The sequence below is a fragment of the Eucalyptus grandis genome, chromosome 6, assembly GCF_016545825.1.
Source record: "Eucalyptus grandis isolate ANBG69807.140 chromosome 6, ASM1654582v1, whole genome shotgun sequence".
Classification (NCBI taxonomy): Eukaryota; Viridiplantae; Streptophyta; class Magnoliopsida; order Myrtales; family Myrtaceae; genus Eucalyptus; species Eucalyptus grandis.
The window spans coordinates 9,888,473-9,901,303 of NC_052617.1; the positions used below are offsets into that span (position 1 = coordinate 9,888,473).

General features: G+C 40.0%; 1 protein-coding gene across 1 annotated transcript; it reads left to right on the plus strand.

The window, feature by feature from the left end:
• Nucleotides 1-4,737: 4,737 nt before the first annotated feature.
• Nucleotides 4,738-12,616, plus strand: LOC108955395 (probable disease resistance protein At4g27220). The gene is made up of 5 exons (XM_039315929.1): nucleotides 4,738-4,789; nucleotides 5,563-6,354; nucleotides 6,926-9,883; nucleotides 10,634-11,614; nucleotides 12,239-12,616. Exons 2-5 carry the CDS (start codon nucleotides 5,568-5,570, stop codon nucleotides 12,241-12,243), a joined length of 4,731 nt encoding a protein of 1,576 aa, XP_039171863.1. The 5' UTR covers nucleotides 4,738-4,789; nucleotides 5,563-5,567; the 3' UTR covers nucleotides 12,244-12,616.
• Nucleotides 12,617-12,831: the final 215 nt, after the last annotated feature.

A 12,831-nucleotide genomic window follows, 5' to 3' on the forward strand; every position in this document is an offset into this window, starting at 1 on the left:
CTTGAAACCCAATTGAAATTTTGGAATAGTTAGAAATATGATTTGACATAATTCTAATAACAAGCGTAGGAAGACTAGTCGATTGAATTTGTTTTTAAGTCAAGTGATAGATTTTCTGTTGACTGGTTAAAAGATTTTGCTGATGAAAATAGTTAGGGGCTGCATGTTTTCGTTTCTTTTTTTTGTTTAAGAACATAAATTTTGTCTTTTTTGTTCCCGGGAACAAAAAAAGAACAGAAACGCGTTTGTTTGCGTTTTTGTTCAAAATCTGATTTTTTGTTCCCGGAACACAAAAAGAACAGAAATAAAAAAAAAAAAAAAATTGTTTCTTGTTTCAAAAACACTTTTGAAGAAACACTTCTTCTCTCTCTTCTCTTTTCTTCTTCTTTTTCTTTGGCTGGTCGCCGGCCTCGGTCATGGTTGGCGGCCATTTGTCGAGGGCGGCGACACCGTCGAGGGTCGCCGACCTCGCCGCAGCATTTCCGCCCCCGGCGTCACTCGGCCTCGCCTTAGGCCGGGCGAGCTCGAGCGAGGCCGAGCTGGCAGGGGCCGGCGAGCCTCGCCGTGGCCGGGCGAGGTGTCGACCCCGTCGGCCCGTGAGTCGGAGGCCGGCGATCGGCCGAAAAAAGAAAAATAAAAAAAAAAGAAAGGAAAAAGGAAAAATAAAATAAAAATATTTAAAAATTAAAAGAAACAAAAAAGAATATAAATTTACCAAACGTGTTTCTATTCATTTTTTATTCCCGAAACAAGTTTACCAAACGCATATTTCGGGTAAAAATTGTTCTCCGGAACAAAAAACAATTTTTTTTTAATTTATGTTTCCTATAACAATTTTTTTTTTTTATTTCGTTTCCTATAACAATTTTTGAACAGAAATGTTACCAAACGCGCCCTTATTTACAGATTGTCACTTCACTAATTTACTAGGTAAATATTAATGTCTCTAATTTGGAACACTTCTTTTTTGCTAGAACTCCTAATTAGGAATGACCATGTCATGTTCTCCCAAATATAAAAAAATTAGCATGCTCGTGGAGAGAGGCAATACAATAAAAAAAATATATCGCTTTTATTTACCATCCCGAAAGAAAAGGCGGTGGATTTTTCATTTTATTTCCTGAATAGAGGGTAGTTATGTCAAGTCGAATTGGAAAAAAGGGACCCGACAGATGGAAATTAAACGGAATCCTATATAGAAACTATGTAATTAACAGTTTTACCAAAAAAAAAAAAAAACCTATGTAATTAACAGCGTTAATTACCCCACTTTCCTTGATTAAACCATTTTTACCGAATTTTTTATTTGAGAAAAGTTTTTCTAAAATTAAAGAACGACTATAATGAAGAGAGCCCAAGACAAATTACAACATTCGAGTCAGAGAGAGAGAGAGAGAGAGAGTTCAAATTTTTTCGCAACTCTTCGATTCCTTGCCTCCGCCTCCGGAAATTGCCAAAGCACACGTGCAGCCAGCCCTCGGCCTCCCACCGCACTCCCCGGGGAATGGCCATGGTGCCACCATGATCGATGCTAGCTAGGGTCTCGCACCTCTCCTCCCCATCTCGATGAAGCCTCACCTCATCGATCGGGGTGGGGGATTTTGGGTTTATTTGTGTCAAATTTTGACACTTACAATGTATTTTAGCTCAATCTTATACTTTATTATTATTATTTTTTGGGTGATCTAATATTCTATGTAAGTTCATTTCAACATAATGGTTGGTTTCTTCTTTTCATAGGGAAAATTACCAAAAAAAAAAAAAAAAAACAAAATCATGAACATACCGCAATCGTGCCGATTCAATCATAAATTTATTTTGTTGACTAATTGAGTCTTAAACCCATTGCACTTATATTAATTTAGTTCATCTATCAGTGTTGATGTGGATGTCAGCTACTGCTAGTGAACATTTCTTTAATATTATTTTATTTCGAATTTGTTATTATATTTTATTATATTTTTTTCCTTTTTCTCTTTCTCTTTTGTTTTTTTTCTCCTCCTTTCTTTGGCTTCAACAATTGGCTAGAGGGGGCAGTTGCTGGACTAAGGCGACTCCATCGTTGCCTCCATCGTTGGGCGGGCGAGCTTGCTCGGGCTTTGGCGAGGCAAGCCCTCACTAGATCTATGGATCGATGAGCTCACCCTCACTTAGATCCACGAAGGGCTCGCCTTGCCCTTGCCCAAAGCAATGATGAGATGAGCTTGCCACTGGCCAATTGCTGAAGCTAGAGGAAGGAGAAGGAATGAAGGGAAAAAGGACAAAAAGAAAAGATAAAAAAATTAATAAAAAATTTGAAAAAAAAAATAATATTAAAAAAATTGTTCACTAGCATTGGCTGGCATCCATGTTAGTGTCAATAAGTTAAATTTGACTAAATAAACTGAATTGACATAATTACAAAAGATTTAGAACTCAATTAGTCAAAAAAATAAGCTTAAGACCGAATCGGTACAATTATAATATGTTTATGCATTTTTCGATAATTTCCTCTCTTTTCATAAACCCATTTTTTTAGTGAACAATATGCTTCCATAAAGTATTATATGTATTTCCTCAATGTTAGATGCAAGGACAAAGGATGCTGTTGTGATTAGTCGACCAAGTAATTGTGGGCTTGTCAATGAGAATATGCCATCTCTTAGAAGAAAGCGGGGAGAGCGAAGCAATCGAGAAGTTGTCAATAATTGTTGCCATTTGTAGCTTTCGAAAGTTGTCGACATCACATGCTACATGATGTAGGGAAAGTTGACCCTTGTTAACAATAGAGCTAGTAGGCAAAAAAAGTAAGGTGACAAGATTTGTGATTATTGAGATTGTCATCGTTGGCACTTATGGAACGAGGGGAGTTGGCAAGAAAGCCACTCTAAGCATGTCCATGATAAAGTATTTGAGGATCCTACCTTTAATTATGTGTTCCGGTCATTGTATCTCAAGAGTTTAGCGTCTATAAATTACGAGAAAAGATTGTCAATGTAGCCGGACTAGATAATCTCTCAAATGATAAAGGATGTGAAGAGGAGGACGCGCGTATTGAATCTAAGAAGGATAATAATGTTATTGGCCAGTATGCCGACTGATTAGCAGCAAAGCATGGGAACACGGAGCTGTCCGGGTCAGCACAGATGTGCGGTCCGCCTCGCCAATTGCTGACGTCACAAAGACCCAACCGCATTGGAGAGCGAGGGATGGCGGTGCATGCGCCGTGGGGCCTGCCGTCCTCCCACTCTGGGGCCCCACCACCGCCGTGATTTGCTAACTTTCTCGCAACCATGTCCCTATAAAATGTCTTGTCAAAGCGGATACACCCCCTTCCCTACTTCATTTCTCTCTCTCTCGATCTCCTCTGCTAACTCCCAACATAAATTTCGGTTACTGAGGAATTTAGTGGATGGTAGGGGAAGAGAAATAAAAATAAAAAACAATATATAATGGCCTGAGATATTCTCGTGTATTGAAATCTAAATTAAAATTAAGGATATGAATGGAGAAAAAGAACCAAAATTCATTTGAAATTAAAAAACACCGATCCTTTTTGCATTCGTTAAGAGCCGGAGGAATTTAAAACAATGATTAAATTTGTTGTTAGGTTAACCGTTCAAGCTTGAAAAATAATAGTCGAGTCAAGGGAGGCTCCATCTTCTCAACTAAAATTATTACGATATGATCGGGGAATGTTTTATCATTTTCGTCTAATTTTTTTTTTTCTCCCTTGCTCGCTACCCATACTCTTCTTTGCTCTCTTGGCATATTTTTCACTTTCATCGTTAGGTATCAATCTATTGCTTCAGATCCTCCAAATTAAGAAGGTTAACAAAATCGAGAAGAAATACGATGAGGTCCTATTACCTTAGAAGCGGTGACTTGTTAGAGTTTTGGAAGTTTTCATCTCTCGATCTAAATCTAAATTTGTGAGTTCTTTAGAGGTGTTTTTGTGCCTGTCCAACCTCACTCTATCTAGATTTAGATATGGGAGCTTTTTTCAACCCTACTTTCTATGGGCAAAGTCGAAACGTCTTGCTTAGTCGGTTCCAACCCACCAATCCGAATATATATATATATCACCGTTTTTCTGGAGGCGTTTTAGACGTTTTCTTAATTTTTATTATTATAAATAAAGGCCTTACTTTCTTGGCATATTTTTCACTTTCATCGTTAGGTATCAATCAATTGCTTCAGATCCTCCAAATTAAGAAGGTTATCAAAATCGAGAAGAAATACGATGAGGTCCTATTACCTTAGAAGCGGTGACTTGTTAGAGAGTTTTGGAAGTTTTCATCTCTCGATCTAAATCTAAATTTGTGAGTTCTTTAGAGGTGTTTTTGTGCTTGTCCAACCTCACTCTATCTAGATTTAGATATGGGAGCTTTTTTCAACCCTACTTTCTACTGGGCAGTCGAAACGTCTTGCTTAGTCAGTTCCAACCCACCAATCCGGAATATATAAAGATCACCGTTTTCTGGAGGTGTTTTAGACGTTTTCTTAATTTTTATTATTATAAAAAAAAGGCCTTCCTTTCTATTGGACAGTCGAAACGTTTTGCTTAGTCAAGTATGGACCCACCCATCCGGAATACATATACCTTTTTCTTGAGACGCCTTAGACGTTTTAATATATATAGATCGTCCCATGCAGGTTTCCGATGTTCGTCGAGGTGTTCGGTTACTTCCTCTGCACAAAACCAGAGGGTTGCCCCCAGTTTTTAACTCCGCTTCAGCTATAAGCTTGTTTCCTCGCGGACGCTCTCTTAGGGATTCAACCCCCAAGCCCTCTTCTCACCAGCTCGGAGGTACTCGCTCTCTCTCAATCTCTCTACTCCCTTTTCGTTCTCCCATTTCTCTTCTGTGAACCCAAATTTTTGCACTTCGGTCTCTAGTTTATGTCGCTCCGTAATCGTCGATTTATGGGTTGGCTGGGTTTCGTTTATGTATTCTCTACTACATAATGGTGCCGGTGAGCCCAGAACGAAGACTTTTATTGCTTTATAAAAAATAAATCATCGTTAGCTGAGTGGTCAGTCATACTTGACGCTTGTAAACTGGAGAGTTTACCATGTATCCTTAGAATTAGTTTGTAAAGAACCCAACCGAGTAAATGGAAAAACTTAAGGGTGCAGCTGAGCCGGGCTATGAAATTTTGCTGAAAGCGGAGTCAAGGGGCAAGATTAGGGGCTGAAGGGAGATGCATGATAGAGATATTACCCAAGAAAGAGTGCGCAAGCCCATGAACATTGAACAAGAAAGAAAACCGCGTTCCCAAAGATAAGATAACAGTGAAAAAATAAACAAAAAAGTAGCTACAAATTTAAAGAGCAAAATTTCCAGAACCCAGTTAAACATGTCATCTTCATATCCGAGAGTGAAAAGAGAACTGGGGTAGAAATGATGGTGGGAGTCACTGAAGCAGGGCCTTTTTCTAAAAGAATTGGGGATTGATGAAGATTTTGACCCAATTCCGAAGTCCAAAATTAATTAAATATCTTACAGGCCTCGGCGCCATTCTTCACCCAAAAATTCAAGGTCTTCCTTGAAACTTATCTGTCCATTCTTTTGTGGGATACAGAGAAAATGCCTAGAGAGACGGACCCCTTTTGGAAGTATGTGAAATTGCTGCCTAACAAACACTGGAACTGCAACTTCTGTGGGAATTCGTATGCTGGAAGCGCGACCAGGATCAAGGCCCACTTAGCCGGAGTTGGAGGATATGGGATCAATGACTGCAAGGACGTTGATGGCCGAGTGAGATCGGAAGCCCGAAAGGCGATGAAGGGTAAAACAGTGGTGGAATCGAGCAGCAGACCAGATAACGATGAAGTGGGTCTGCATCAGCCTGCGATCGCAAGCAATGAAGATGGTCAGCCTGTGATCGCAAGCAATGAAGATGGTCGGAGAGAGACTTCGTTTGTTGCCATGCCATACCTGAGCTCTAATGCCATAAGCAATGGTCAGCCTGTGATTGCAAGCAATGAAGATGGTCAGCCTGTGATTGCAAGCAATGAAGATGGTCAGCCTGTGATTGCAAACAATGAAGATGGTCGGAGAGAGATTTCATTTGTTGTCATGCCATACCTGAGCTCTAATGCCATAAGCACTGTAGGTGCAAATTCATCAGACTTTCATCCATTGCATGAGATGAATGTGCCCAGTCAGTATCTTCCTACTCAAAACATGACCACACATGGGGACATTTCATTCTGGACACAACCTCCTCAATCTCATGCCGTTGATTCTAACATTCAGCCATGGAATTTGAGTCATCCCAGTGGCGGCAGAGACCTTGCACTTCAAGCTTTGACTCACATGCCACCCCCAGTAAATGTAGAAGAGGGAGAACCCAATGCAGAGGTTCCAGAAGGTATGTGAAACTTCGAAATTCACCATATGTTAGAAGCTCATGCAGGACACCGAATTTGTTTTCTAATCCTTACCTAAGAATTTGGATATAGCAGGACATTTAGATTCCTAATAGTAATAGAAAATGAACAAATGAACAGAGTCGTCTGAACCTTGGGAGCTTCGCGAGAGAGAGAGAGAGAGAGGGAGAGAGGGAGGGAGGTGTATATGAGATCGCTTGATCAGTGAACTTTCCTTGCTAGTGGGCTGACTTTGGAGATGGATAATTATATCAATTTGCATAGGCATCGGTTCAATTTCAATCTCATGTGCCAAAGTTGTGAACATCATTTCTTATTTCATCCATGTTTCCCTAACGAATTACCAAAAGCACTTCCAAATTAAAAAAGAGGATGCATAGAAGGGGTAAGCATGCATTTGGTAGGCACTTTCCAGTTTTCAAAATATTTCGATGTGTTGAGGGGACTGGTATTGTCTTGATGACTTCACAAAATTCATGAAAATTTCCTTGTTTCCCCTTCAACGAGTCCAAATGTGTACTGATCTCATACTGAGTATTTCCTTGATGTTAGATGCGAGGACAGATGATGCACTAGTAGATAGTCAACCAGGTGCTTGTGGGCTGGTTGATGTTATGCCAACTCTGAAAAGAAAGCTGGAAGAACTAAGCAATCAAGAAGCAGACATGGATGGGTTGGAGACATGGTGTAGGAAAGCACAAAGGCTAAGAGGAGAATACTGGAGCATGGTCCAAGCATTCCAAGAAGGCAGATCTCTTTCTCCACAGCAAGTAGAAAGAATAAATGATTTGAGCAAAGAAGTTGAAGATATTCTAGTCCACTGTAGCTTCCGAAAAGGTTGGACAACACATGCTGCTGGACGTAGGAAAAGTTTGCCCTTGGTAACAACAGTGCTAGTAGACAAGGAAAGTAAGAAGACAATAAATAAGATTTGCAACTATCTAATGGAGGATGAGATTGTCATCATTGGTATTTATGGAATGGCGGGAGTTGGCAAGACAACCATTCTAATGCATGTCCATAATAGAGTACTTGAGGATCCTACCTTTAATGATGTGTTCTGGGTCACTGTACCTCGGAAGTTTAGCATCTATAAACTACAAAACGAGATTGCCAATGCAGTTGGACTAGACAATCTCTCAATGGATAAGGATGTGAAGAGGAGGGCATGCATATTGAATAGGCATTTGAAGACAAAGAGAGCTGTCTTATGTTTAGATGGTCTGTGGATGCACTTTGACATTGAGGATGTGGGAATTCCAGTTGAGAAAGGAAGCATTAAGTTGGTAATGACAACTCGATCGCTAGATGTATGTGAGAAGATGGTCTGCCAAAAACAAGTCAAAATAGGTCCTCTAGATTTGCGAGATGATTGTTGGGTCTTATTTTTGAAAAAGCTTTGCTTTGGGAGAGACCTCCCTTCAGAAGTTAAAAATATTGCAAGCTCCATTTTGGATAAGTGTGGAGGTTTGCCACTTGGGATCATTGAGATCGCAACTCAGATGAGGGGACTAAAGGGAGTGCATGAATGGAAAGACTTGTTGCAGCATTTAGAAAATTCGATGATGGGACTTGGTGTGTTCAAGAAACTGAAACTCAGTTACATGAACTTGGGTAATCTTCAAGTGCAGCAGTGTTTCTTGCATTTAATACTCTGTTTTGGAGAGTACTCTAAAGCTGAAATCATTGAAAAGGTTTTGATAGAATCTTTCATAGATGAGGGCTTGTTAAGTGGAATAGCCACTCGGCAAGAATTGCACGATAAAGGTAACATCATATTGGACAAAATAAAAAAGGCTTGCCTGGGGGTTGATAAAGACAAAGAATATCTGTTAGTACACCCCTTGATAAGGGACATGGCATTGCAAATAGTGACGAGCACAACTCACATGGTTAAGGCGAACATGGGATTGAAAGAAATTCCAAAAGATAAGTTATGGACCGATCACCTAGAGAAAGTCTTTTTACAAAGCAACGATATAAAAGAAATCCCATATGGCATATCGCCAAATTGCCCTAAACTTATGAGGCTGTCATTGAATAACAATGTCTATTTGGAAGCCATCCACAAATCTTTCTTCAAGCATATGAAGGGGTTGAAGGTTCTAGATCTCAGCAAAACGAAAATCACGGATTTACCGGACACTATATCTCACTTGGAGAGCTTAGAAGCACTGTTACTCCGAGAGTGTGAGGAATTACATTTTATACCTTGTGTGCGAAAGTTGGGATCCCTAAAAAAGTTGGACCTTAGTGGGTGTGCAATGCTTGAAGAAGTGCCGGAGGGGATGGAGATGTTGGTAAAGCTGATGTACCTTGACCTGCTTGGCATAGAGATCAAGGCATTACCGGAAGGAGTGTTGGGGAAGCTGGTGAACTTGCAATATCTGGTGATTAATTACATGATGGAAGAGGAGGTAGAGATAGAATTAACAATGGTGGAAGGACTCTATTGCTCTGTTCTGAATGTTGAAACATTCAATGCATGTGTGAGGCTTGTCGAGCAAAACAGCTCCCAACCATATGACCTGGCACTGAGTGCATCAGGAAACTACCTCTTTAGGGATAAGCATGAGAGGCGTATAATCATCGAAAGTGGCCATAGTATTGTGGCAACGGTAGATGGAGAAATTGGTGGGGATGGCCGCGCTCTATTTCCCAAAAATGTGCAAGTACTAGAAGTGGGACGGTGCAGTGGGGTGACAAGTTTGTGTGAGGTAGGCCCACTTAATAATCTAGAGGAGCTGGAGATAAACGAATGGGAGAAGCTGGAGGAGCTGGGTGCTGTCCACTTCCCTCGTCTTCGGAGACTGAAAATCACTTGGTGTACCAAACTGAAGCATTTCTTGAAGGAGGGGCATGAGCTCCGATATCTACAATGGTTTAAAATCGAGGGCTCGGAGGAACTAGAGGGGATTAATATAGCAGCACCTTTTCTTTATAATATAGAAGTGTACAGGTGTCCTAAAATGAAGTGGGTGGTGAAATGGCAGTGGCTGGCCACTTGCCTCCCAAATCTGAGGTCCATTAAAATAAAAGATTGTGAGCAATTAGAGGAGATATTAGGTGGGCTACCGCCAATCGGTGCATCTTGTCGTCTTAAAAATATTGAAATAGTAGGATGCGACAACCTGAAGGGGGTGCTGATGGCGCATGACATGTCGCTCCACCTTCCGTTACTCCAAGATGTAATAGTCAAAGACTGCATGGGCATAGAGGTGATAATAGGCACTGTTTTTAACATGATGCAACCCTCCTTCCTAAATTTATTAAGCCTGACTCTATGTAGTCTTCCGGAGCTGAAGAGCATATGTCAAGGGACCGTGAGTTCCCTTTCAATCCAATATATGATGATAGATGACTGTCAGCAGCTGAAGAGGCTTCCTCTGCTTGACCATCGTCCCCGCGATAAGCATGATATTTGGATAGATGAGCTGACGTGGCAGTCGCTGGAGTGGGACCACCAATCCCTTTTCCAACCTTCACTTCAATACTTAGCCAGGAGTTATGGTAAGTCACCCGCAAAATTTTACCTTTCTTTTATCCTCTCCATCTCCTGCGGGCCCTTCTTCGAAGGATGCACTCCCGCGGTATAGTAAGTTTCTTTTTTGTTTCTGTATTTTTTTTGGAAACTCAACACCACACTATTAGACCCAGTGTATGACTTTTATCACAACTAGAAAGTATATCAAAATGGTTATATTATTATTGAAATTTTGGTAAAGAAAACACCCCCTTCACTTTGAAAGAATAATACTGACAACAATCTTTGCTCTCTTTTTTTCCCTCCCTATTGTACCTTAAAAATACTACACTTCTTCTTCATTTTGGTAGATTATGATGTTTAAAAGTGCCAAAATGTCGAGGCAATTCTTGACTTCATGAGTCGGGCGAGTTTAAGGGAGCATGTTAAACGCTTTTTACATTTTCTTTTTGTTGCCTATTCTGTTTTATCTCATCTAGTACTTCTATCTTCGTTTTCAAACTCCGACCTGCTTTTTAAATTAATAGCTGCACTTTAATCAAAAAATTAAACCAGTGTGAATTAGTCTTTCTCGTTTTTCGAAAGGAACACCTGTTCTTGGACTTCCAATTGCATCTCTGCACATATTGAATTTCTTTCTGTTTAATTTGATTAAGCTTGATTAGTCAGGGAAGTCTCGAATTTGTTCATGTTGTTTATATTCTCTCTTTAATTTGATATGTCAAGGAAGTATCTAATTTCTTTGAATTGTTTTTTTGTAAAACTTGGTGAACAAGGGTTTTCCAATTGGCTTGATCAAAAGATATGTGCATATATTGAAAGTAGCAGCGCTATTACGGCAAGGGTAGATGGACAAATTGGTGGGGATGGCAGCAATTTACTTCCAAGAAATGTGCAAGTACTGGAAGTAGGAGGGGGCAGTGGGGTGACAAGTTTGAGCGAGGTAGGCCCACTGGAGAATCTAGAGGAGCTGGTCATAGAGAAATGGGAGAAGTTGGAGGAGCTGGGTGCTGTCCACGTCCCTCAGCTGCAGAGACTGAACATCAATCGCTGTTCCAAATTGAAGCGTCTCTCAGTGGAGGGACAGGGGCTTCCACATCTACACTGGTTTACAATCAGAGGCTCAGCAAAACTAGAAGAGATCGATTTAGCTGCACCTAATCTAAACTTTATGGAAGTGCAGGATTGTCGTAGAATGAAAAGAGTGGTGGAATGGGACTGGCTGATCACTTGCCTTCCAAATTTGAAGTCCATTCGAATATTTGGGTGTGAGAAATTAAAGGAAATAATAGGTGGGCCATTACCAATTGGTGCCACTTGTCGTCTTACAATGTTAAAAATTTTTGGATGCAACAACGTGAAGGGGGTGCTGCTGACGCACGATATGTTGCTCCACATCCCTTTCCTCCAAGATATAACAATCTCACACTGTGATGGCATAGAGGTGATAATAGGCACTGCTCCCAACATGATGCAGCCCTCCTTCCCGAAGTTAACACGCCTGACTGTACCGGATCTTCCGGAACTGAAGAGGATATGTGATCGGATGGAGAGTTGCGATCACATCCAATATATTGAAATATACGGTTGTCCGAAGCTGAAGAGGATTCCCTTGCGACTGCACCCACTAGACAATGGCCTCCTTTCTCCTCTCCCCTCCCTTGGACGGATTGTGACAGATAAGGAGACGTGGCAAGCGCTGGAGTGGGACCATCCCCTCGCCCGTGTCTCACTTGAACCCTTCATCGAGTTTGTTGGTGAGTTACCCACAAGTTTTACATTTCTTTTATTATCTGTATCTAACGATCGATCTCCCACGGTACAGTAAAATCACTTCTTTTTTTCCGAACTTTATACCAACTATTAGGCCCAGTGCGTATAACTTTTTATTATTGCTTGAAAGTATATCAAAATGGTTATATTATCATTGAAAATTAGTTGCTGTGGCATTGTTCGAAGAATAATAATTGCAATTTTACTTAAAAGTGCCAAAATATCGGGTCTAATTCTTAAGTTCTACTTTATTAGTTGGGACAATTTAAGAGAGAATGTCTTAACTTTTTTTTTTACCTTTTCATTCTGTTGCCTTTTCTATTTTAGCTCATCCAGTACTCCTATTTTCAATTGCAAACTCCTTTTCGGTTTTTAAACTAATTGCTGTATTGTAATAAAAAAAATGAAATCAATGTAAATTAGTTTTTTCTCATTTTTAGGTGTCATTAAGCGAATGGGCCAGAGATCATGTTTTTATAAGCTCTATCAAAATGCATGGCCATACATATGTTGATAGATTTTTCATTAATAGTTATGTGGCACGATTTTCTATAAGACGATGATGATCTTTGCAAATGACTAACAAAATTTAATCGTTCTGGACATAGACTGATGAAGGCGCAGATGATCAGCTGAGGATGAATTGTCTTCTGACAGCACTGGACAACAAAGTTATCGCCATTTCTACGTCGTCTTGCTCGATTGATTTTTAAAGCACGTCCGGTTTCTGTGATGACATATACTTACTTTATTTTTGTCTTCTTGTTCTATCTATGATGAGCATCTCTCTTTCTATATTTCTCGATTTGTCTTCCTTACTTGTCACTTGCCTCTATTTTTGTTGCTTGAATAGATACTCTCTCGAGTTTCAACCTAATATGCCATAGTAGGTTTGATTTTAGAGGGACCATCTTGCAAATGTCTGGTGTATCTACGTAGCATGTGTATTCAATATGTTATTGTTTATTTTCATTGACATGGCTCAACTTTGGATCCCTTTGTTAAAATGCATAATTTTTGCTTCCATTAAAAACAACTTGCTTTTCTGACAGAAAAGTTCTACGTTTCACCTCTTACTTTTACGCTTTTTTTTTTAATCCTTGCACTTTTAATATATCAAATTAATCCATTTCACTTTTATAATTTTTCTAATTAAATCTCTCCGTTCTCAAATCCAAGTGAATCTAGCTGAAGTGGCCTC

What these genes read in the sequence shown, in the direction of transcription:
- LOC108955395 (XM_039315929.1), top strand. Translation starts at nt 5,568, where the DNA reads ATGCCTAGAGAGACGGACCCCTTTTGGAAGTATGTGAAATTGCTGCCT. An exon ending in CAATGCAGAGGTTCCAGAAG is followed by an intron (nt 6,355 to 6,925) that starts GTATGTGAAACT and finishes CCTTGATGTTAG; the next exon opens with ATGCGAGGACAGATGATGCA. An exon ending in ATACTTAGCCAGGAGTTATG is followed by an intron (nt 9,884 to 10,633) that starts GTAAGTCACCCG and finishes TTGGTGAACAAG; the next exon opens with GGTTTTCCAATTGGCTTGAT.